Here is a 24,929-nt window from a genome sequence, read left to right on the forward strand (position 1 = left end):
AGCTTGCGATGAACACCTGAAGGCGGCATTTTCTGTCTGCGCTCGCTGGGTTGGTTACGACATTCTTGTCATCCAAATGTAAGAAGACACCGCTTCCTGGTGTGGACCTATAATAATGGACTGATGAGAGAGAGCGAGACAGAGAGGTAGACCTGCTCGAGTCGGGTAAGTTCTCAGTGTGATCTGTTTGTATTTATAGGTTACGAGTCTGCAAATACAGAGTAAGTATAGAGACTGTATAACAATGTTTCTGTTCGCTTGGTTAAATGTCGTTGCGGTGTCCGAGGAGAGGTGATGCTGATAGATATCGGTCAATCTCACTTGTCATACCCGGTGGAGGCAACTATTTCTCGGAAGTGTGTTGTTATTCATCAGAGAGACAGTTTGGGGGACCAACTCGAGTTAAAAGGTGTTTTCATGTTGGTGCGTTTACTGAGGAGTTAATAATAATAATAATAATTAGATCAACTTTGAGCTGACGTTTGTGCTCGCAGTTGTTTCCTCCTTCCTCCTTGAGCAACACCTTTTTTTAGGAGGAGGAAGTAGTAAATGGATACTAGTTGCAACTTTACTAGCATGCATCTACTTTTTTACATAGGAAGTTTTCTGGTAGTGACTATATAATATGTATTACTTATTAAAAAGAAACCGAGACACTGTTCAGTTGATACACGTCCAGTTAATTAAAGTTATTAATTCATTAGAAATATAACCTACAGTGTGCAGCAAGACAGCTGAACATGCACAAATATATAAACAATCAAGCACAAAACATATATGGAGGATAAATGTATCGACAAGGAAATGTACAAATGCTTGCTAAAGTCTTAACATCGGTCTGAATTTTGTCCTTAAATGCCCCATAATTAGTCCCATATAAATAATTTATTTCCAGGAAACTCAAAAAAAGTTATGAGGAAATTACAGACCTGTTTGCTGTAAGTGTCATACTTTACAGGTGAATGTGTTCCTGTCTTTTCCTAACATATACTCTGTGTGTTTTACGTATGAACAGGAACAGAAAAGACGCCGTATTTAGTCCGAGGAATGTCAGCCGTAAACAAACCCGCAGAGGACGGCAGCTCCTTCTCATCAAAGGTCATCAACATTGTGTTCATCACCCTGCTGTTGGACCTGCTGGGATTCACACTGATTCTACCTCTACTTCCCTCTATTTTGGACCATTATGCACAAACAGGGGTTAGTTTTTGTTTTTATTGAAAGCCATCAGATTTTGATGATTCAACCAGCCTTACATCCTAATTTGAGTTGCATGTAAATTAAGAGAAATTATTATCGCCTGTGACGATATTTTCAGCGGTTAAATCATCGGACTGGTTTGGAACATATGGGCCTTAGTCTGTAAGCTCCGCTCCCTCGGCAAGACAGTTGTACATCAGTTTGGAACCGGTGTTTGTAGTCTACAAACTGACTCTGCTGTTTGAATCACGGTGTGTTGTGGACAGACAATGTGCCGAATCTGATGCTCTGTTGAACAAAGGAGGCCTTGTGTGAAGAATCTGTTCCATAAAAACCAAAACCAACTGACGAGTGATTCGATTAGTCGTCATGTGCTGTGTGTCTGTGTGTGTGACTCTGCATGCTGACTCATTCTGAACAGACGTCTCCACTAGTGTTTGTCTTGTCCGTGTGTAATATTGTATATTCTGTGTGTTGTCTTGTTGGACAGGACGGCGTGTATCAGTCTCTGCAGAGTGTTGTGGACTGGTTCAGGGAGGCTGTCGGGATTCCTATGGAAAAGAAATACAACAGTGTCCTGTTTGGAGGTATATTGGATTGATTTCATATCCAATATAACGTATGTGGAGCTTTACTTTTCATGACACTATGACTAGTTCAAATTGTAATACTGCCAAGAAACTGACCTCATTTGTTTGCTTCCTCAATTTGCCTTTCAGGTCTCATCGGGTCGCTGTTTTCTCTGCTGCAGTTCCTGTCATCACCTGTAACCGGGGCTCTGTCAGACCGCTATGGCAGACGGCCCTTGCTCATTCTTACCACAGTGAGTAAAATGCCATATCACACGACTTAATTTTCTTTGGACTGGACAATATAAACTTCAGTATCTTTTCACATTGGAAGCCACTGGAGTCGCTTACTCGGCACAGTTCACGCTCCACGAAACCATGCAGCTTTTACCATCAGCCCTGATTCATTCGGGTCTAATTGGGTCCCTTTGTGTTCCAGTTGGGGCTGATGTCCTCCTATGCGGTCTGGGCCGTTTCCCGGAGCTTCAGCATGTTCCTTTTGTTTCGGGTAATTGGGGGCATTTGTAAGGGCAACGTCAGCCTCTGCACTGCCATCGTGGCCGACTTGCCTTGCCCGAAAGCACGGAACCGAGGAATGGTACGCTCATACTTTCTTTGGCCATAACAGGAAATGTATTGTTTACATATGGCATCCAAAAAACACCATAATGTGATGTGATGCATGCTCCATCTTTCGCTGGAGGTTCATGTATTTTCATTTTGAATCTTTCATCAGGGCCCTCACATTCCATTGTTGTGCACAATGTTTGCCAGTTAATAGCTTTGTATCTGACCTTCAGCTAAATGTCCTAAAATCTAACTTTAATTTCGCTATGACCAGGCTATGATCGGCATTGCCTTCTCCTTAGGCTTCACTGTGGGACCTCTGATGGGTGCCTACTTTGCCCTGAGCTCCAGAACAACGGGGAATGTCTTCTACCAAACTCCAGCTCTGCTCGCCTTGGCCTTCAGCGTAGCCGATCTGCTCTTCATTTGGGTCGTGCTGCCGGAGACGCTCACAAAGGATGTCCAGGTCGGCTATGGAAACATTCACACAGCCAACTGACAAACTCAATCACTTGCAGTTTTACTCTCGGGTGGCAGATGTTTTGTGCAGCATGTGTTGTACGAGATTTACATGAGAAGATTGGTACAGCTCTCTCATGTCTGTACGGTAAATGTGAAGCTTCAACCAGTTAGCTTACCTTTGTATGAAGGCTGCATAGAGAGGGACACAGCTTGTCTGGCTCTTCCCAAAGTTAACAAAATACGCCAACAAGCAATTTAAGATGGCTACTTCTTGGCCGGAGGCAGTATTTACTTGACAAGACTTCAGGAAGTAATCACACCTTTTGTCGGACCGAAGCTGGGTGGAGCTATGCTGGGAATTACCTGGTGTCAATTCACCGAACTCTATGATCTAAGAACAATATCAGTGTATATTGTCCTGTCATAACAAGTACCATAAAGCAAACAGAAGAGTGAGGGAGCTGTCAATCAAGTGCAGTTCATGCGTGCCCTCACACCTGTGTGAGTGGAATATGGGCGCTTAGGTAGCTTAAACACATATGTGAAACAAAACAACAAATAAAAGAAGTCTGTAGGTTTATACAGTATGTATGTAAAGATTTGTGTAATTATTTACTACATTTTCATTGTGCAACCCTGTGTTGTAGAATGTGCAAAAAAATCCACTACGCAAGTTCACATAAAGTGAAATGCACATCATCACTACACACTGATTGATACATGTCAGAATCATGGTTATTGTTTTCACTCAGTGGTAACGTTAAATACCAGTTTATTTTTCCTTAGTGGCTGAAAACTTTCTTTTTCTCACAACAACATTGTTCTATTTTAAAAGATACAGATCGTTTTTTTTTTTCTCCTTTCACCCTAGGCTTCGTCTTCGGGGTTCGGAGACTCCAGGGATCTCCTGAACCCGTTGTCTTTGTTCCATTTTTCAGCTGTTACCAGAACAAAAGATCCGCCTCCAAAAGAAAGTGGGTACTGCACATACTGAACGCCTCTGTGGGGAAAGAGGCTTACATCCATTTGACCCACATAAGGCATGAATGAACACTGAAAGATAAAAGGTGGAAATGTCTCTTACAGGAATGCAGAAGCTTCAAGCGTTGGGCCTGGTTTATTTCTGCTACCTCTTCCTGTTCTCCGGTCTGGAGTTCACGCTGAGTTTTCTGACTCACCAACGCTTCCACTTTACAAGGTATGAAGTCAAAAGATAAAGCTGTGTGCTCTTATCAGCTACAGCAAACGCACCCGAGTAGCAACCCTTTGATTTTTACGGGCATTTCTCTCTCACTAGTATGCAGCAGGGAAAGATGTTCTTCTTCATTGGTGTCATCATGGCTTTGATCCAGGGGGGTTATGCTCGCAGAATCAAACCCGGGCAGCATATCATGGCTGTTAGAATGGTAGGAGCATCTTCTGTTCACATGACAAACATCTGTGCAGTGAAATACTCTTCATGTTGAAAATAGACATGATCCATCGCTACACCCTTGTTTTCTTAACCACTTTTCTCATCATTTTAGGCAATCATAGCATTAATCCCAGCGTTTATTCTCATCGGGCTCTCATGGAATATAACGATGCTTTACGCTGGCTTGGCGTTATACTCATTTGGTGAGCTCATTTTATATTGTATGTCACCGTAAGAGAAGTTAAGCCATTTATTGTACCCGAGAACGTGTGATTTTAGTTCAATGTAACTGATAAACAATGGCTTAATGCACTTGAGTAGAGTCAGATTAGAAAACGAGATAGAAAGAAAGCTGGTAAAATTAGAATACCTGATTGAATAAAGGTTAAATAAAAATAAAACACAACATACAACCAATCACACATTACAGTTTGTATGCAGCAGGATAATATCCATACACATGAAAATGTAAAACATGACATATTGCTACATCTAGAGAATTTATTTATTTATGTTAAATGCAATGTATTGTGTGTTTACATTTCATGTCATTTATAATGTATTTATTTTTGGGACAGCGGCTGCAATAGTAGTTCCGTGCCTGTCGACGCTTGTTTCTGACCACGGTGAGCCTCTTTATTAGTTCATGTTTACGGAAACTCACGACCCATTTTGATTAGACTAGAATGTCCATGTTGTTGCTGATTATCTACTGTGGATATTCCTCCAGGGTCGGCCAATCAGAAGGGCACAGTGATGGGGATTCTGCGAAGTTTGGGCGCCCTGGCCAGAGCACTGGGACCAGTTGTTTCATCCTCCGGTAAGGAAGCCAAATGGCAGTAATAACAATTTATGAAACATTAAGCAGCACACACAAGCCACTAACTCTTTTGAGAGACTCATCTTTGAATTCCTCAGATGTAATACCTTATTCTGAAGAAACAGCATGGAAACTGGGCATGGTGTCAACCTTTACAGACTGATGTACAGTGTGTGTGTGTGTAATCTTGCTTGGTCAAAATTGTGTTTGTGTTTTCTTCACAGTTTACTGGATAGCTGGAGCTCAAACCTGTTTTCTTCTCACATCAGCCTCTTTCATTATTCCTCTGGTTCTCCTGAGGACAGCCAGAAGGCTGAAGGATGAGTGAGACACAAACTCCAGAGCGAGCCTCTGCTTGCAGAGACATTTTATAGCTCAAGTGAATGTTATGATGTTTACATCTGCTGGTAAAACAAGCACCCGTGTCTTACTTTGACACAAACAAAAATAATAATAAGATGTGTGCTTTTCTGTTTGCCAAGCTTCATCACATGGAACAAAATAATGCAAGAAGACAATGCACATGCCAAAACCAAGAGATGTTATTTTACAAATTAGGGTATTGCCTTTGAATGTGCAATTTTAGAACTGCTCATAATGTGAAATGTATGGGTTAGAGTGGGGTACAAATAACATTTGTGTTAATAGATATACTTTTATAATGCAGTATTTTATCATGCACTCAGATTTTATATTTTACAAAGCAACATTTTATTTTAGCTCACTTTAAACATGTGGATATTATATTTTCTTGCTTTAAAAAGAGAATAAACGAGTTAGTCAAAATCTGTGTATGATTATTTTACTTAAAGATTGTACAAAAGGGTTTTCAATAAACGTAATTGCAATGGTGGAAAGTAATCAAATACATCTTCTCACGTAAAAGCGTTGAAGTAGGCTACTTGTACTTTATTTCCATATTGTGCTACATGATACTTTGACTCCACTGCGTATATTTTACTCCGCAGCATGTATCACAGCTGTTGAAGATGTCGCATAAACCCACCCAACATTATAGACTGTAGTAAAAATCCACCTACCAGCTGCAATTTTAAAATACTACTTGCATATTTATACCTAAATATTTTTTATTATCAAAATCTTCTGCATAAATGATATATAAATGATGGAATAACAGAAGTAAAAGTGTTGTACCCAATCTACAAGACATTGTACATCAAGGTATCAAAATACTTTTAATTAAATAAAGTTATTTAAAAGTATTTTTAGTAAGTTATTAATTCAAGCAATACAATACTATACTTAACTTGTAAATTAGCTATATATCAGTGTGATTTACTCAAGCAGATGTGACGTTTCGGATTGTTAGCGGTTGTCTTCCACGTCTGTCATCGGTTCCGCGTGCGGACATTGTTTACTCCGGAACAATATCATGCGGACCATAACAGGACAACATAACATCGGTCCAGGTGTGGGAGGAGTGTGTGAGAGATGTCGGCGACATCAGCAGGACTTAAACATAGATATGCAAACTAGTATCGGTAAAGCAGAGGTAAAGTGTGTTATATGGGAATAAATCTTTTTAAATAACTTTTTTTTTTATAGGATATGCAGTGATATGGTACAAGGGTGCTTGTCAGAGGCAAAGCTGTTATTAGGTCTAGAGTGTAAAACATTTAGGATAAAATATAGGTTAATATGGTATATGTGGTATTTGTTATATATTTATTATTTTGTGTTTGTTTTGGGGAAAGATTGTAAGTCTATTGGCTGAGCAGAAGGTGGCGCTAATGCACCGATAAACTGGATGTCAACCACCGAAGAAGAAGACGAAGAAGAAGCAGTGCAGCTATGACCGATTAGCCACCTGTGTGTAATGGCTAGTCTCCGTTAATGTTTTGTCATTTCCTCTAGCCCACAGTGTAAGTTTGTTTCACTTTATTTGGTTTTAAGACAAGTTAACGTTGATACAAGTCGTTTGAAATAGCTCGCGGCAACTTAAGCTAGCAAGTTAGGTTTGTGGCTAACACACAAGTCCAACTGTCATAGAAATGGACTTTGTAGTGTCATTTTGCGTCATAGGAAAATACAAAATAAAAACAGAAAGAAGCGGCCCGAAGGTCAGGTGGTAAGTCACGGCAGTTGGCAAGGCTGAGGCTGGGTGGTTATTGTCTTTTAGTAGTTTTCTCTTAATACGTCTCCTTAAGAAATACAGCGGTTTATGACAACAAGCTGGAGATGTGGGATGACCGTGTCAGTTTGTGTGTGATGCTAAAACTGTTAACTTGCTCCAACTCGGCTCCATTGACGTACTAGACAAGGATGTGTGTCTGCCTAGAGTCAGTTTGTGAGGAAGTCTAGTATCCAGTGTGGCACATCGTGGTACTCATGCCCAGATTGCTACATTTAAAACTCAGTTTCATTGGGGGGAGATTTTGTTGAATTCTGAGCTGAAATCAACAAACAATCCGATTTAGGTGTTTTTTTTTATTTTCAAGATGTGTGAGAGCTGAGGTGAAGACAGCATCCTCTGTGGATCTGCCGGCTCTCTATGTAAACTGGTGGAGGGTCCAGGCTGGCTGTGATGTTGTTTTTGATGTACTGGAGAACCAGTTTTTCCTCAAAGCACATCACCAGAGTGGGGTGCAGTGCCACAGGGCGGTAGCTATTTCGCCCGGACACAGCAGATTTCTTAGGTACAGGGACAATGGTGGTTGTCTCAGGTGGGAACACTCTCCAGTGACATGTTGAAAATAACAAAGGGGTGTTATCAGACCCAGCAGCTTTACTCATATTCACTCTCATCAGAGATGTTCTCTCATCAGTGTGGATGCTGACGGCGGCTGGTCCTCTGGAGGTGAGGCACACAGCTGACTCTTTGTTGAGGAATGTAGAAGGTGTTTGACTCATCTGGCGATGTGGACTCGCACATGTCGAGGACTCTTCTACTTTGGTAGCTTGTGACATTCTGGATCGTCTGGCACGTCTTTAGTGTTGGTGTGTGAGTCTCTCACCAGTCTCTCTTGACGCCTCCTCCTTGCCACCTTGATGCTAGCTTATAGCGTCAGTATTAAGTGCATGACAGTCATATTAGTGGTTTCCGTTTACCTTTTATTAGCAACAGCTAATATGACCAGAAAGACTGTGAAAGACTGAGCATCTCAGTGTTTGTGTGCAGCTGATTCACTCTGACACAAAAGGAATGCCTGTTGCAGCAAATCAGTCCTCCTTTGTGAAAAAGCCATTGACAAGCCATTGTGTGTGTGTGTGTGTGTGTGTGTGTGTGTCTGTTTTCATTTGTGTGTTAGGGAGGACATTACCTGAGGGAAACACATATTAATTGGACCTCAGAGAAACACCATGTTCCCAGCCAAGCTGAGCGGCCAGTTAGCTCTGAACACCCTGAGGAGGATTCCTCACGGAGCTCTTTACTCCCTGTCGAACATCTTCCTTCACACAGAAGGAGGGAGGACTAGAGATGTGACGAGTCTCCGCTCAGATTCCAGCGTGTTGAAGAGAGGACTTTACGGTCAGAGTGTTCTGCACCCTTCACTCAGACCACACGGAACACGGCAGTACGGGAGAAGATCGTTCGGTTTATCGGCCGCCACAGTTGTGAATTCAGCACCCGGTCCTGTCCAGCCGTACCTCCGGTTGATGAGGCTGGACAAACCTATTGGTGAGTACATCACATCTGTCTGTAACCTAGTTGTATACAAAGACTGATGCTGTGTTTGGATATAATATAAATATTGGTTTTAAAAAGTAATATTGGGATTGGTTCTGCCGTGACGTTACGATAGACAGACTAAAGCGATTAACTTGGTTCTCAGCTGCATTATCCGACAACCTTTTCAAAAGTTTATATTAAAAGTGGTGTGTGCTGTGAAATATGTTTGTATCAGCTCCAAAAGACGATATTAATGCATCCCTGCTTTTATATCTGCTTTTATAGCTTAAAGAGAGATGTTCTGTGCATCACTGTGCAGGTCAACTAAAGTTAAGGTCTCTTTACTCTCGTCGCTCTACGTCTGCGGCTTGGCGGTCAACCAAAGGGCAACCTTTTTAAAAATAAGTCTAAAATACATAAAACAAAAATGTCCTAAGGTGTAATAAGAGCAGAGTAACATTACTGTTATTATCAAAAACTACACAAACGGTGTACTACATAGTGGCGAGTGATTCTGCAAGAAAACGGACAGTTTTAATCCCAAATGTTTCCGCGTACTTCTTCACAGACAGCAAGCTGCTTCCCCTCACATTGCCTCACACGTTGCCTCACACGTTGCCTCACATATTGACCAACCCAGTCTGTTTTGGCAGCACCATGCTAGCTGTAAAATGCTTTGTTTAAGGGATCCTCAACATACGTCTAGTTTTCTTGCTTATACTCTCAAACGCTAATCTCTTGTTTGGTTCACTTGAGTGACGGTGTGTCACGATAAACCATGATATTGTAATTTCAAGATCATTGTATGCCACTGATATGAATATGAATATAACAATAATGCAAACATACCCTTTCAAAGAGCAGTTAACTTTTAACTGTTGTGAATATGTTGGAATTGGAATGTGAAAACTATATTTAGATTATATAAATCAAACCAAAACAGTGAAAAAAAACAGTGACTTGCAGCCTCTGTCAACAAAAATGTCACTTAAATAAATTTCGTACAGGGTATAGAGAGTGAATTAACCCTTAACAGGCACTATCCTGCCAATCAGTCTCTCAATGTTTACGACTTTTGTTGAACTTTAAACACGCTAAAACGGCAGAAAATGCTGTTTTCAGTCTCTCAAAAATTTGAGAATTTTTTCTTTTCTCTGTTTTATACCATATTAAACTGAATATCTTTGGGTTTGGACCGCTAAAAAAATGTAAAAAGTGCCCAGTAACATATTAGCAATAAGTTAGACATACTTAACACAACAACACTCCTCTCATATTGGGCTTAAACCTAAAAAATGTTTCAACACTGGAGCTGTGGATGATAAGTCCTGTCCATATATAGTCAAATGATTTGATATAGTAATCAAAGTGTGTGTGTGTGTGTGTGTGCGTGTGTGCGTGTGCGCATGTGCGTGTGTGTGTTGTATTTTATTTTGTAGGGACATGGCTGCTCTACCTCCCGTGCACGTGGAGCATTGCTCTGGCTGCCGACCCCGGATGCCTCCCACATCTGGGCATGCTCAGCCTGTTTGGTGCAGGTGCTCTGCTGATGAGAGGAGCGGGCTGCACCATCAATGACATGTGGGATAAAGACTTTGACAAAAAGGTATATGAAACTAATATATCGCCATTTACCCAAAAACATATTTCATCATACATGTTTAAAACTATAAATACCGTGTTTTTCAAAGCCATAAAACACCCAATAAGATGCTGTTCATTGGATGTAGTGCCGGCGTCACCATCACTCACATCGCCACAGCAACTAACACCCTCCTTACTCTACCATATTATGGCAACAAGTATACATTCCTAATATGATTTCTCACTAATTGAAAGTGTTGGTGTTTTTGTGCAGGTGGCCCGGACGGCAACTCGACCCATTGCGTCAGGAGAGATTTCTCAGAGGCAGGCACTGGTCTTCTTAGGAGGGCAGCTTTCTCTGGCACTCGGGGTTCTCTTGTGTCTCAACTATTACAGGTACCCAGTGATCTTCATGCTGTCATTAGATCTGCATACTGATCAGTTTAGGAATATTAAAGAAACGTATGATGGAACCAATTACCAAGTGTGCAGGTCAGACAAAAAAAAACAACACTGTCTTTAGACTTCATTTCTCTTGCTCTTTTCATAGTTACATCATCGGTAATGTTGCTGTGTTTTGGGGTTTAATACCCCCTGGGGCCAAAAAGATTTGAAAGATACTCACTAGATTTGTATATAGAAAAATAGGTAGGTAGGTAAGTTGGTCCTTTTATATATCTAAAGGCTCAACATTGTTTGACACACAGTTTTCATAATAATCTCTACAGCATAGCTTTGGGCGCTGCCTCTTTATCTCTTGTCATCTCCTACCCGCTGATGAAGAGGATCACTTATTGGCCACAGTTTGTGTTGGGTATGTACCGTAGAAGGTTCTCCTGTGGTGTTCTACATCTGAAACCAATGCTGCATTCACACCATATCATGCGTTCTTCAATGTGGGTAGCGTGTTCGGGCTGCGGAAGTGTGGCTCTCAGGAGGTGCCCAAAAAAAAAAAAAAAATACAAACTCGGTGCGGCAAAAAGTTGAAACGGAATCAACCCGGCGTTGCGCTACGGTGACCGATCGCGTACGTATACAGTGCTAAATGGACCATTCAAATCAAATGGGCCATTCAAATAAGTGTCACTCAAATGGGCCACTTAAGTGAACCACCGCACAACACGGAGCGTATCGCCGCGAAGCCTGATTTTGGTGTGAATGCAGCTAAGGATCCTTCCCATCAGCAGAACTAAAGTTGGTCTCGTGTGTCTTCCACGACGTCTGTTTAGGCCTCACCTTCAACTGGGGTGCGCTGCTCGGCTGGGCCGCTGTCAAGGGCTTCTGTGATTGGTCCGTGTGCCTCCCGCTGTATTTCTCAGGAGTGATGTGGACGCTGATATACGACACAATTTATGCACATCAGGTGAAGTATGGGGCTCCACAGATCTCTGCAGTTCTTCTTTATGTTGTATTGAAAGCACTGGCATAAACATTTTCAGGCACTCGCGTCTAGCAGAACATTTTGAAGAAATTGTTCACTTTTTAACCTTAATTATAACTTTTAATGTCTAATATCGATTGTTCTGTCTTTGACAATAAGGATAAGGAGGACGACATGAAGATAGGAGTTAAATCTACTGCACTGAGGTTTCATGAGCAAACCAAACCGTGGCTCAGCGGCTTCATGGTGGCCATGATGTCAGGACTGGTTGTAGCTGGAGTCAATGCTGAACAGACGCTCCCTTACTATGCTGTACTGTCCACGGTGGCCGTTCACCTAACGTATCAGGTGAGGAACATGGTGTTGTACAGTGTAGCCTGAAGGCTCTCTGCCAAACGGTTGATTATTCCAGTACGTGTTGCACAGTTTGATTCCATAGCGGGACGTTATCACAGTTTATCTTTTTGAGTCAGTAACACGGCTTTAGTTGTTATCCTAGCATTCCATTAAAACGTGATATTTCCTCTCCTCTCTTTCAGATTTACACATTGGACATTAACAAACCAGAGGACTGCTGGAAGAAGTTTTCCTCAAACAGAAACCTCGGACTGTTGTTGCTTTTAGGCATTGTTGCCGGCAATTTGTGGAAAGAAAGGAGAGAGACTTTGCTGCAAAACGAGGAAGCAGTCAGATAAGTGAGGTCAGCAGAACAAATGCTATTTTTGTGACATCACAATCACATGCTACAATGTTGCACAATATTCTGAACGAAGCCCTATGAGACCACACAAACATGTACCATAAGCTGTGTGATTTTAAATGTAACTTTTCAATGTATTTCTTTGCTCATGAAAACATTTACAGATTTAAAATTTCCTTTTAATGAATATTGTTGAGATTAAATTATTAAATAATACACATCCTAGTACAGGGATATTCAATTACAATTCCAAAAGGTCCAGATTGAGAAAATCTCATTACAATAATATCTAACTTGCGCTATTTAGTGCCATATATATATATATATATATATATATATATATATATATATTTTGAAGAAGTCTAGTAGTAGTAGTAACGTCTCTGTGTAGTCAACAACTGTTACATCAAATAAAGACAGTACACATCAATTATATTTTAACAATTTTCAAATTGAACTGGATGGATTATAAATACAATGGTGCATAGTTATGATATAATTTCACCTCAGGTTGATAGCAGACCACCTCAAGGTGTCACTCAGAGAGAACCAGGACATTCTGATGTAGCATTTCAAAATAAAAGCCCTTCAAAATCGCATGCATGAGCTAACTTCAAATCACATTCATGAGACAACTTGTGATTTGACGTTTGCTCATGCATGCGATTTTGAAGGGCTTTAATTTGAAATGCTAATCGTCACGGTCTCTGAACATATGGGACACACTGGTTTTAAACTGTCCATACAACGGCGTCTGGGTCCGGATCCGGACCGCGGTCCGCCTATCAGTGACCCCTGTCCTAGTACATACAAATATAATTCACCTCTATGTTCAAGTGCTGCTAAGTGGACCTCCAGTGGCTGCACAAATGAACACAAAGATCAGCAACATGTAGTCACAATAAACATGCATAATTGGGGAAATTGTGTTGTTTCTGGTCAAAGCTGCATTAAGACATTTTTTTACCACTAGGGAGCTGACAAATGAACACAGTCGGAAGTATTTACTGGTTGCTTGGTTTCATTTCCAATTATTGAGAAAGATATCCGAGTGTTTTGGGAACACACCCTGTCTGAGCTTGTTTGATGGAATCGGATGCTGCCGAGTCTTTTTTTAGATTAGTCACACAGAACCATACGGTACATGTGCAGGGTGATGAAATCATCTAAAAGCAGCACAGACCTGCACCTTTACTTGACCTGGTGTTATTTAGTTCAGTGCCAATATCAAAATGGCACATTGAATATCCTTATCCGTTACTACGCTGCGAATAACAGCTTTTTGAAACAACAACAACAACATCAAAACACAGCGCAGTAAGACAACTTCAAGTCCATTCATATATTTAAGTGACAGAACAAGCCTGTCGTAGTTAGAGTGTGTTCACGTGATTACATTCCTAAACGGTGTTGAGTTTTAATAAGATAAAGAGCAGAATTATGTTAAAAAGGGGAAACAGACCTATGTATGTCATCGACAAAAGTCTTAAACCAGACGTATTTCTTAATTCTACTGCTGTAACGATGCAAGCAACACACATTTGAGTGTTAATCCAGTTTAAACAAGTGTATATTTTCCTCCACGTTGACGAGAGTTTTGGGTGCAGGTAGCTGTGTATATGATAATCTGCCTTCACTGTTGCTGCCCAGGTCAAAATTCCCACAATGTGACCTAAATGACAACCATGCCACCACAGCGAGAAACTAAAAGTCATGAACAACGGGAAACGTCTGCACCTCTTATACACCAGTCTGCGCAGCCATGACGCCGTCGTGGCGTTCCATCGACGGGCAAACTGTGACATGCGGCTCGCCGCTTCGACGGTCCAGAAATCTCCATCGGACAGTCCGCTCCAGTCTGGGGAGTCTCCTGGCGAATGTACCCAAAAGCCAAACCCGGCTGCGTTATTGAGGCATTCACTGATCCTCCAGTGAGAATAATATTGGATCCTCAAAATCAACGCCAGACCCGAAACCCACAGGATGCCATAGAGAGCGATTGAGTTGGAGGGATCGCAGGCGTTCAGTAAATGGACAAGACAGTACCGTACCAACTCCAGCAGTAACACCTGCATCAATTTTAAGAAGACTAAACCCAGTGGGTGAGGTGGAGGGTTGAGGCTGATCCCCGCCATCGAGGACACAAATCGGCCGTAGGAGCACAAAGGGCCTCCGAGCAGCGTGGTGAAATTGAAGACGTAGCTGACGAGCGGGAGAAGCGTCGCGCAAGCCTTCCTTTTGGATGCAGCATTGAGCGTGAGCCGAACTCGTTCCTCCTGCAGGTCCATGGACACGGAGGTGATTCTCTGAGTGAGCAGCATCAGAGAGGACACTGCCCAAAACAATCTGAAAGTGGAGGAGGAGTTCATTTGATTACTAAACAGTCCTTTTTTTAATCAGGAAGAGGAATAGATGTTTACATATTTGTATGCATTTCATGTTTGAGCGAAATGTCATTCAACAACTTAAATTCAAAGCTTATTCATTTTTAACTGTCTGCATTCGTGGTATTTCCAGAGGGTTATCTTATTGGACTTCAGAAGCATGACTATGTCAGTTAACATACTGAAGAGCCGATTTAAGACGAGCACCTGATGCTGACAGGCTCATGCAGGTAGTATTCCCTGTACTGAATAAGCAGGTGCCAGAAGGTTTGCCACAACATCTGGAGACCAAACACCCAGGCGTGGACACGGCTGGGATCCACGGAGCACACCAGCAGAATAAAGACCACGGCGGGGGTGAAGAGAAGCGAGCTGTAGATGCCCATTGTGACGACCGCCAGGACGCATCCTCCGACAGAAACAAACAGGTACCTGCAGGCGGAAACTCATGTTGACCATCAGCAACTATGTTGATTATCGATTCAACGTTTAGGCAACAAGTGTGATGGTTGCAACTGATCCAATATGAGGATTTGCTGTTTTAATCTGTTTTGAATCATTGAAAACTGTTAGTGGGACAATACAAGACATTTTATGATATTTTATAGGCCAAATGATTAATCATGAAAACAATCTGCAGATTAATTGATAATGAAAATGATTATTAGTTGCACTTATATTGACTTATTTAATATTTGTTAAATGTATTTATTGGAAGAAAACATTTAACAATGGAGAAGTTAAAAATACAATCATATAAATGAAATGCTAACAAATGAATATGAGATAGAAGTATTGAAAACATGTCTGCTCTATTGTATGCTCTGTTGAATATTGCAGTCCTGCTGTTGACTTTTGTTCCAGTTGACCCGATTATTTTATATTTAATTTGATTTACAAATCCAACTTCACAAACCTATTAAAATTTGAATCCAGATGCGTATAGAGTTTACGGAGCATTACGGCTCCAGGAATAACAATAACGGGACACATTTCTCAGAAAAGGTAGTTTAGCATATAATAAAAAATCCATCAATTTTCACTTACATACCTGTATGTCAAGGACAGATATCCCCGTTTAGCAAGACAAAAAAACAAAAATGCGAATGGCAGTGAAAAACACTGGTGCAGTAGAAACTGGTGTCGTTCCCAGAACCAGCTCATCAAACCCATATCTGAATCTCCGGGTGAATATCGCAGAGAGAAGAACAAAGCTGCTGATAGCAGACGCTTGCTGCCGATTGTCCGATTAAAGAGGGGAAGTGAACTGACTGACTCCACCGTTCCACCTGTGGCCGGCATTAAAGCGATCCCTTTTATTTACCTTTGTCACACAGTACTGATAATATGTAATCCTTTTGTTGATCCATAGGCTTTTAATCAGTCCATATTTTAGCAACTGTAGCAACCAAATCAAACGCATAGCAACTGTTTTCACTCTCTTATTCCAGTGTGTTTGGTTTGAATTTCTCCCGAACTGCCCCTCAATCTTAATCTCTGTCCGTGTGTAATTTCACTCAGCTATATTTTATTTTTCATATTTAAGGCTTTTACTGGATTCTGTCTCAAGAGAGATTTACTAAATGTTAAGATAAAGAGTGAAACTGAGAAATGATGCAAATGTGAGTGAGCTTTTCTCCCATATGACCAAAGAAAGCAAACATTTAACAACCGAGGTTATATTTTCATACTGACAAACTGGTTTGTCTCTGCCGGCTTTTTAATGGCAGACAGACATTCAAATGTATTAATAATGTATTCTAGTCGTGTCCGGGTTTTAGCCACATCCCCCTCTCTTTAATTCAGTTATCCAACATGTTTTTAACCCGGTTTTACCTCTAAATAATTACCATCGTACAATTTACCTTTGGCACCACACATTTTGCATATTTCTTACAACTTTCCCTAAAAGTCTGCTGCCCGAGTATTCATTGTTGTACTTTTTTTGCAGAATTAAAGTGACAGTGTGTATATTTTGTTGCAGACTAGCCCTCCCCCCCATGGCCGTCCTTTAGCATAGCAACAGTCGTACAGCGACTTGCATTATTACTGTTTTCCACTCTGCTGCTCGTGTTGCTGCAGTTTCCCCGAACGTGTTTGGGAACTACGATGGCCTACAATAACAAACGAGCTGTGAACATTAAGTTTAATTTCTGCTAATCGCTCTAATAGACTTCTCTCATTTGATGAATCGTTTGTCATATGCATTGAATGTGTTGTAACTCTGTTGTGATGTTCATTGTCTACACATGACATCTATCGCACTTCTGTCCATCCTGATGGAGGGATCCCTCCTCTGTCGCTCTCTCTGTTGGTTTTTTTTTGGGGGGGGGGGGGGGGGGGGGGGGTTCCTGTTCCGATGTGAGGGTCCCGGGACAGAGGATGTCATATGTGTTCAGATTGTAAAGCCATCTGAGGCACATTTGTGATTTATGTTTTTGGGCTATACAAAATATATTGAATTGAATTGAAGATCCCCCCCCCCCCCCTAAATCCTTCACACTGTGCCTTTAACTGTCTATAGCTAAATGATGTTCCTGCTCAACTGAACTTAACTGACTCTCTCATTGGACCCAACCCAACAGGGTGCAGTAGAATGTTTTGATCTGCATTGAATAAAACGTATAAGCAACCAGTAAACAGGTCTGACCAGTTAGGCAAAGTTATGGAACTGAAACACTTTCTTTTGAAAAGTGCTATAAAGATAGTGTATTATTGTATTATAAGGTGTGTGTGCATTTGAATTAGAGAAAGATGAAAAGAGGATTTCTAGTCAAACGTGTCTGATGTTGATCCTAGTGTGTGACTGGCGACACTCGGCTGTAAATCCTTGACTGAGACTTGAGTTACTGGCAGCCAGGACGTACTCCCACACAGGAGATTCAGTTTCCCGCAGATAGCAGTTGCCAATTCTGTGAAGAGAAAGTATGACAACAAAATAACTTCTTGTTTTTGTCAGGTTGCCTGCAGCGTTGAGTCTGAGTCATCCAGTGTCGCTGACGAGTGAAGAAACACCAACGCCGTGCACTTTCTTAGCTTATACGACTGAATTAACAACAGATGTTGATACGCGGGTCTTATTGAAAGCATTTTTATGAATCTCTGTTATTTTGTCAAATAAGATGAAAAGAGTCAACAGTCACGCTAGAAGCATTGTGAGGCTATACTTGGACAAAGGATGCTCGTTGCTAATTAGCATTAAACACAAAGTACAGCTGGAGAAGATAGGAATGTGTTTAGTTTTGCAGGTGTTTACTCAAAACTGACCTATTAATGAGACTACATGCATGAAAAGTCAGAGGATCACCAGTGTGGTTACAAGTGATTAACCACAAATGTGAACCTCATGGTGGTGCTAGAGGAAAAGTCAGAGGATCACCGAAGTTGTTGTGTTTCATCCTCTGGTAACCAAAACGGTATGTTCACAATTTATTATCTATCTGTGTAATAGCTTAGTAGAGATATTTGAGTCTGGACCGAAGTGGTAATGTCTGATATCCAATAATGCAAAAAACACAAAAGACACCTTTTTGTCAGTGTCTCACCTAACCTTAATTGTTTCTTAAATTTAATTGAATTATTCTATAGTTAATATATGGAAAAGATATGGCTGAACATATCACTGACAGCCACATTCACAGTGTAATTCTGCCTTGACCTGGTTTCTGAATCTAACAAGCAAGCTGCTTTTTGAATTATTAATACCCCTTATCATTCACATATACTGAGACTGTTATTGCAGACCACGATGCAGGGAACAGACAACAATGTAAACGGATCAATGCAGCTTTGAAATGTATTTTTGTGTCTCCTTTTCCTGGGTACAGAATTAACAGCACTATGCAAGTGTGATTTAACACAGTGTGATGCATTTGTGTTCCCTGTTCACCGTTTCAATGTTTAGACACATGCCTTCCTGAGAGCTGAGTGTGGCTCAAGTGATTATATTAATGTATGGGTGGAGAAAAAGCGGCTTTCAGAGCTGCATACTTGTAATCGCACCCCCCCCCCCCAAAATGCATTTGAAGTGCAAAATGTGATAATCTCTGAGGTGTCCTCTCATAGACCTGCAGACTTCCATGTTTATGACTGATACGTTTACTAACGGCTGGTGTCCTTTTATTCACGCTCATGAAGCAATAAACCACAATTCACATTTAGCATTCCACCTTTAAAGAATGGACAGAATAGATGAGAACTATAGTTTGCATGACACATCAGCAAGTAGTCTCACATTCAAATAATGTATTTAGAAAGCCAAACATCATGAGTCACACATTTGCCTCTAGGGGCGTTACAATATGTACAGCATGTGGTGTCATGTAAGGTATGTCTTCGTTTAGGAATGAACAACAACCATCTGCCGATTTCACGTTATTGGCCAATGGGTAAATGCCCCTAAGGTTTTGGGTGCCATAGTGTACTGTTCCATTTCTCCTGCAGCGTGTCACCCTCTTGCCCGCACGCACAACATCACTGAGACTATGAAGTAATGACTCGATCTTAAAATATATCTGTGGAGTGATACTTTTCTTTTTCTTTTTTCCATCTTGGTTAGTGGGCACGCGAGAAACTTCAGCAGCTGTTTGACTGGGGCTCGTCACTGCGTCACGCAGCACCTCCGCTCTGATTGGTCCGCTCTTGTGCAACTGTGCAGTTGTATAAACTCTGCAGTTTGAAGGAGTTGGCAGACTCTCCTGCAGGGATCGCATCAGTCTGAGTGGGGGGAAACTCTGCCGTGCGAGGGGAGAACACAAAAAAAAGAAAAGAAAGGCTCGTCTAGTTTCCGCAGACTTGTCTTGCAAAGTGATTTAGAGATGCAGAGCTGCGCCAAGTCCTGGGGGATTTTCTTGGCCAAGTCGGTGAATCCCAGCGCACCATGCAGGCATCTGAGTGACAAGAGCCGCGTGGTTTGGAAACTTCAGGGCAGGATCCGAAACAGCTGGCTAACACCAGCCCGCGGTCTGAGGACGTCTGCGGCCGTCTCCTCCAGACAGATTGAGAGAACGTTACCCAGACATGATGATTTTGCAGAGAGGCACATTGGTCCAGGTGAGAGGGAGAAGAGAGAAATGCTGGATGCTCTGGGAGTCGAGGTAAGATCCACTAGCCTACTCGTCCCCCACCAAATTGGGCGCAAAACACGCGTTTCCAATTTATTAAGCCAAATTCCAGCATGAAACCACTTGCTATGAGGAGTATATTGATATGATTCTGCATTAACAGCCATGTTTGCACGCTTTTATATATTTGTTTCAACCCACACAGTCGCTCGACCAGTTGATCGACGACACAGTTCCGTCCTCCATCCGAATGCAGCGGAGTATGAAAATGGATGACCCAGTCTGTAAGTTTACCTTCATTTTAATATATTTATTATTGATATAATTACGTCTTTATTTGACATTCTAATGGCGAAAGGCTGCAACATCAACCTCGACGCAATTGTGCAAAAACCCGATTTAATATGCTAAATATCATCAAAAAGCATGTAAAAACGGTGCATTTATCGCACTCGTGTCCAGTTATTTTGCACAATGAGGGTTTTTTTTTCTCCCCACGTTAAATGAAGCCAAGTGAGTGGCTGGAATGTAGGTTGCTCCTCTATTGTGTTGCCGTGGAGCGCTCTCCCCTGTTAAGTCTTCCTTTGAACATATTTGGAGTTGTTTTTGCGAAACTCGGCGAGCGGCACCAATTTCCTGTTGGGAAGCCGATGCTCATAGGATGGCAACTGGAGTGTAAAGTTTCGCCTTGAGCTCCGGTCCCAAGTCCAGTTCAATCTGGTTACAGCGTTCACATTACATCACAGCCGAAGGGCTTCCTAATAAGGTGACTTGGGTATGTTTTGCATGGGGATTTGCCTGTATGTTTTTTTTTTTTTCTTCTTTTCTCCTATGCAAAATGTGCATCACCACACAAAAAACACTCAAAGCGAACAAGGACACATAGAGACTGGGACATTAAGCGGGTTTGTCAGAGGGGGTTTCCAGTAAATTAAACAAGGAAACGAAAGAGATTCTAGGCAGTGAATTGAAGGACATTGACTTCAGTAGCAGATAGAACCCCTCTGTATAAGCGTCCGTTTTTCTAACGGGTGTGAAGCTTGTGAAGGATGAATAAATGATGACTCACTGCAAAAAAATAATACAATTACAAATCTCTGCTTGGAGGGAGGCTTATGTTAATGTCTTGAATTGGGGCTGTTGTGTATGCAGATGTGCAAAATGAAAAGGTACAACTGGGTGGGCAGCATGGATGAAATCATCATCTCAGCAATATTGAGAATATATTTTCTACTATTTTTATATCATGATATTCAATGTTTCATTCAGAACAATCAAATTGATCTTCAGTGTAATGAAATCGGTTCCATTGTTGTGGGTTGCCTGACACAAAACTCTTCAAATATGGAAAACAAAGGCGTAACGTCAAATACATAAATCCATGTATACCTTTTTAATCGCAGTTTGCTTGCAATTAGCAGAATTTTGTAAAACATAAAAAGGTGTTGCAACTAACAAGTACTTTCATTATCGGTTAATCTAGTTTTCTCAATTCATTCATTTACTGTTTGGTGTACAAACATTGCAAAAAAATGTGTTTCTAATGTATCGATTACAAATGGCTTGTTTTGTCTGAGTGATGCCCCAAAACTCAAAAGGTATTTAAATCATTACACAAGAAGTGGTGAACTTCAACCAGCGAGGGGCTGAAACCTGGAAATGTTCTGTCTCTTTTTTTTTTTTTTTCAGGGAAAAATGACTGAAACGATTAATCATTTTTCAAAATAGACTTGGTCGATTGACTGGATTCAGCTCTAAATAAAGTCATGTCACAATACAATTCCACCTAAGCATAAATAAATGCTGACATGACTCTATTGCGTAACTGCAACCATATACTTGCGACATTGATTCGACAGTAGAGATCATTTCTGTGAAACGGTCGCCTTTAACATCAGAGAGCCACATTTTCTGAAAGATTGTTTAAAAAAACAAAACTGTCAGGTTTCATAATGCAACGAGCCACGCTGAAGGAACAAACTGGAGGCAGTGCTGGTTTTCTGCTTGTTCAGCTTTGGAGGGCTTCAGTTTGCAAAGCCAGCAAGGGATTCTCCCTCCAACAATAGACCTCCTGGATGGTTCTGAATCAGGCTTTTTTGCTGCCCTGTAGAAGTCCAGGACCATGGGAAAGCAGTCCTCCCTACTGAAACAAACTCGCACACACAAAACACACACTATCGTCTCACCCTGCACCTGCTGATAATCCTTTTATTGCGATTTATATATATTTTTTTTTTGTACTGGATTTCACCGCTTCACCACCTCCAGACTGAGACTGTGCACCGTTTAGAGGAAGCTGTAAATATCCACTTTCATACCGGCTACAGTCCCTCTCACCACCAGAGACTTGGACGTGTCTTTCTTCTTCCAAAAACAGGAGTAGTTAGGGCTCTCGGTTCAGACGGGTGGTATTGTCCATTCCTTGGAGTTGCTAGGCAGCCAGGAAGGCCAGAGGAATCTCAGAGGCTGGTTGTGCATTGGCAGAGCTTCCTTAGAGCGCCGGGGAATGAGGCTAAATAACTGGCCATCGGGAAAGAAACCATGAGTGTAGTCCGGCTCTTGATTCTGAGATGAAAGGAGAATTAAAAAAAGTCTTGTATGCCATTGTTTTCTCGACCCAAGTTCAACTCTAACATGCTTTTTCCCCGTGTTATATTTTGTTGACATTATGTACTCAGTTTTCCTTTTGAAAAATGTATATTTTAAATTATTTTAGGTACAGTAGGAGGGTTACTGTATGTGGAGTGTGTGGCAGCTCTGATGGATTGCGTGCCACACTGGTCTTTATTCTATCTTCTTAGTTAACCAGTCAGGTCCTCACATGAAAGACTCAATGCTGTTCTTCCAATTGTGTGCTATATCTTGTTTGGCATTTTATTATTCATGCAAACTCTTTAAAAGGCGTAGTTGTTTTATGTCTACATTAAAACCAATATCGTCTCAGATTCCCCAACTCGGTACCAGATCAGGAATCAATATTGTCAGATATCCTAACACTCTTTTTTTTGGATTATATTAATGTCATCTATCATGTAGTGTCATGCCCAATAAAGCAGAGATATTTTTTTTTTTTTTTTTTTTATATTATAATCACAAATGACATGTTTTACAGGTGAGAATGAGATTCTGGACACTCTACAGAAGATTGCATCAAAGAACAAAGTGTGGAGGTCCTACATCGGCATGGGCTACTACAACTGCTTGGTGCCGCCGCCCATCCAGCGCAATCTGCTGGAGAATTCAGGCTGGTAAGTGACTTCAGGTGACCCTCACTTAAAAGAAACCTTATGGAAATTTGAAAGCGCAGGGAGCTCGTTTCCTCTCCGCACAGAAACCTAATGACGTTCATTCTTAAAGTTCGGCTTCCTCATTTAAAACGTATCTGCTGTGCTGCAGAGCATCGTGACCTTAATAGGAAGCCTTGTGACTCGTGAGATCTGATGAAATGCTTCTCTGCTGAACAGTCTACTGTTCCGTCTCGCGTTCCCTGAATACCTCCCACTTCTTGCTATTGTCCTCAGGGTGACTCAGTACACACCCTACCAGCCAGAGGTCTCTCAAGGCCGCCTGGAGTCGCTCCTCAACTACCAGACTATGATCTGTGACATCACTGGCATGCCCATGGCCAATGCCTCCCTGCTCGACGAGGGAACGGCTGCTGCTGAGGCCATGCAGCTCTGCCACAGGTATTGACGAGCTGAGCACAACAACAAACAGTGATGTGTGAAACATCTTCACTACTCCTCCTATTGTGCAATGCAATCTAATCATAGGAATTTAAGACTTCAGTAATAAGTTGCATCTTGGCCACAAGAAGAAACTAAGCAAACGTATACATTTTCGATACATAAACATGTGTTTATATATATATATATATATATATATATATATATATATATATATATATATATATATATATATATATATATATATATATATATGTGACCAGGTATTTGTTTTTACTCCTCACAGACAGAACAAAAAAAGAACCTTCTACATTGACCCACGCTGCCATCCCCAGACCATTGCCGTGGTGCAGACCAGAGCCAAGTATGTATTGCACACAATCAATGTGTGAGCTCTGTATGAAGACATCAATTGAGTGAACAGGAAAAACAAAACCATTGATAACTGTTAACCTTCTCTTTAGTGAAGCATTCTTTTTGTGGTATTAAAATGGAAAACCCCTACACACCGCTTTTTCTTTATGAGAGGATGTATCATTATACACCTGTAGTTCTTAGTTCCCCCTTTTTTCACTGTCGTGTTGCAGCTATATCGGGGTGAAGACGGAGCTGAAGCTTCCTCATGAGATGGACTTCAGCGGGAAAGACGTGAGCGGCGTGCTCTTCCAGTATCCCGACACTGATGGCAGGGTGGAGGATTTCTCAGCCCTCGTGGACCGGGCGCACAAGGGAGGGGTAAGGGAGCTTTATCCACAAAAACAAGTTGACGCATAATAACAAACCCGCTTTCAGGCGACTCTGCAAGTCTGTGACTACTTCATATCAAAAGAAAGGCACACAATCTCAGATTAGCAACTTTCTCTTTGTCCGTATCTGAATTTCATTCTCAAAGTGTATCAAGGTAGTGATACAGTTCACCTAGATTGCCCTATTTATTTATTTTTACAGCAGCTTCGATTAAAGTTCTACGCTTATGACGCCATAGTATATTTACATTGAAGAACTGGCTTTGTACAGCTTTAATGGAAGGGTGGGTTGTGCATAAAACCACTGTACTCTGGTTCTCTACCTGTCCAGGCTCTGGCTTGCTGTGCCACAGATCTGTTGGCCCTCTGTGTGCTGCGTCCTCCTGGGGAGTTTGGCGTCGATATCGCGCTGGGTAGCTCCCAGAGGTTTGGGGTTCCCCTCTGCTACGGTGGGCCCCACGCCGCCTTCTTCGCTGTTAAAGACAACCTGATCCGGATGATGCCTGGCAGAATGGTTGGAGTCACCAGGTGAGACACTCGTCGGTCAGAATATTGTAGAGCTAAGATTTTATTTCCTGAATGAAATTAATTGTAGAAACAATAAAACAAATGGAGGAGACTTTAAAAAAAAAAAAAAAAAAAAAAAAAGCAGTTTAAAACCGACCTACATTTCAGGGATGCAGCTGGTAAGGAGGTTTACCGGCTTGCTTTGCAGACCAGAG

General features: G+C 41.5%; 4 protein-coding genes across 4 annotated transcripts in view; 3 read left to right on the forward strand and 1 right to left on the reverse strand.

The window, feature by feature from the left end:
- Positions 1-81: 81 nt before the first annotated feature.
- On the forward strand, positions 82-5,818 carry mfsd10 (major facilitator superfamily domain containing 10). The gene is made up of 13 exons (XM_068721117.1): positions 82-165; positions 1,016-1,200; positions 1,691-1,787; positions 1,920-2,023; positions 2,209-2,367; positions 2,611-2,802; positions 3,670-3,772; positions 3,885-3,996; positions 4,096-4,204; positions 4,325-4,415; positions 4,791-4,838; positions 4,943-5,032; positions 5,257-5,818. The coding sequence occupies exons 2-13, from the start codon at positions 1,048-1,050 to the stop codon at positions 5,358-5,360; spliced, it is 1,362 nt and encodes a 453-aa protein (XP_068577218.1). The 5' UTR covers positions 82-165; positions 1,016-1,047; the 3' UTR covers positions 5,361-5,818.
- A 999-nt stretch (positions 5,819-6,817) lies between these two features.
- On the forward strand, positions 6,818-13,252 carry coq2 (coenzyme Q2 4-hydroxybenzoate polyprenyltransferase). Its single transcript, XM_068721050.1, has 8 exons — positions 6,818-6,915; positions 8,302-8,672; positions 10,103-10,269; positions 10,522-10,643; positions 10,976-11,061; positions 11,477-11,610; positions 11,788-11,976; positions 12,168-13,252. Exons 2-8 carry the CDS (start codon positions 8,354-8,356, stop codon positions 12,321-12,323), a joined length of 1,173 nt encoding a protein of 390 aa, XP_068577151.1. The 5' UTR covers positions 6,818-6,915; positions 8,302-8,353; the 3' UTR covers positions 12,324-13,252.
- A 476-nt stretch (positions 13,253-13,728) lies between these two features.
- On the reverse strand, positions 13,729-15,885 carry mboat4 (membrane bound O-acyltransferase domain containing 4). The gene is made up of 3 exons (XM_068720691.1): positions 15,764-15,885; positions 14,920-15,144; positions 13,729-14,674 (listed from the first exon to the last, which is right to left on the reverse strand). The coding sequence occupies exons 1-3, from the start codon at positions 15,883-15,885 to the stop codon at positions 13,729-13,731; spliced, it is 1,293 nt and encodes a 430-aa protein (XP_068576792.1).
- Positions 15,886-19,380: 3,495 nt separating this feature from the next.
- gldc (glycine dehydrogenase (decarboxylating)) overlaps positions 19,381-24,929 on the forward strand; it is a 16,625-nt gene continuing 11,076 nt past the window's right edge. Inside the window, exons 1-8 of the mRNA XM_068720942.1 lie at positions 19,381-19,808; positions 19,981-20,059; positions 22,888-23,023; positions 23,297-23,461; positions 23,748-23,825; positions 24,049-24,196; positions 24,539-24,735; positions 24,883-24,929. The exon at positions 24,883-24,929 is cut by the window's right edge and continues 50 nt beyond it. Coding sequence (XP_068577043.1) covers positions 19,530-19,808; positions 19,981-20,059; positions 22,888-23,023; positions 23,297-23,461; positions 23,748-23,825; positions 24,049-24,196; positions 24,539-24,735; positions 24,883-24,929 — 1,129 coding nt within the window. The 5' untranslated portion in view covers positions 19,381-19,529. The remainder of the gene's footprint in view (positions 19,809-19,980; positions 20,060-22,887; positions 23,024-23,296; positions 23,462-23,747; positions 23,826-24,048; positions 24,197-24,538; positions 24,736-24,882) is intronic.

This window comes from Cebidichthys violaceus, unplaced genomic scaffold (assembly GCF_023349555.1).
Source record: "Cebidichthys violaceus isolate CVI_PGR_0920_01 unplaced genomic scaffold, fCebVio1.0.p SCAF_26, whole genome shotgun sequence".
NCBI classification, from domain to species: Eukaryota; Metazoa; Chordata; class Actinopteri; order Perciformes; family Stichaeidae; genus Cebidichthys; species Cebidichthys violaceus.

Excerpts from the sequence above, each read along its gene's own strand:
- coq2 (XM_068721050.1), top strand. The coding sequence starts at position 8,354 with ATGTTCCCAGCCAAGCTGAGCGGCCAGTTAGCTCTGAACACCCTGAGG. Across the intron at positions 11,062-11,476 it reads TTGGCCACAGTTTGTGTTGG|GCCTCACCTTCAACTGGGGT; the intron begins GTATGTACCGTA and ends ACGTCTGTTTAG. Across the intron at positions 11,611-11,787 it reads ACACAATTTATGCACATCAG|GATAAGGAGGACGACATGAA; the intron begins GTGAAGTATGGG and ends TTTGACAATAAG.
- mfsd10 (XM_068721117.1), top strand. The coding sequence starts at position 1,048 with ATGTCAGCCGTAAACAAACCCGCAGAGGACGGCAGCTCCTTCTCATCA. Across the intron at positions 3,997-4,095 it reads CAACGCTTCCACTTTACAAG|TATGCAGCAGGGAAAGATGT; the intron begins GTATGAAGTCAA and ends CTCTCTCACTAG. Across the intron at positions 5,033-5,256 it reads ACCAGTTGTTTCATCCTCCG|TTTACTGGATAGCTGGAGCT; the intron begins GTAAGGAAGCCA and ends TTTTCTTCACAG.
- mboat4 (XM_068720691.1), bottom strand. The coding sequence starts at position 15,885 with ATGGGTTTGATGAGCTGGTTCTGGGAACGACACCAGTTTCTACTGCAC. Across the intron at positions 15,145-15,763 it reads TATCTGTCCTTGACATACAG|GTACCTGTTTGTTTCTGTCG; the intron begins GTATGTAAGTGA and ends TTCCGCCTGCAG. Across the intron at positions 14,675-14,919 it reads CATGAGCCTGTCAGCATCAG|ATTGTTTTGGGCAGTGTCCT; the intron begins GTGCTCGTCTTA and ends CTCCACTTTCAG.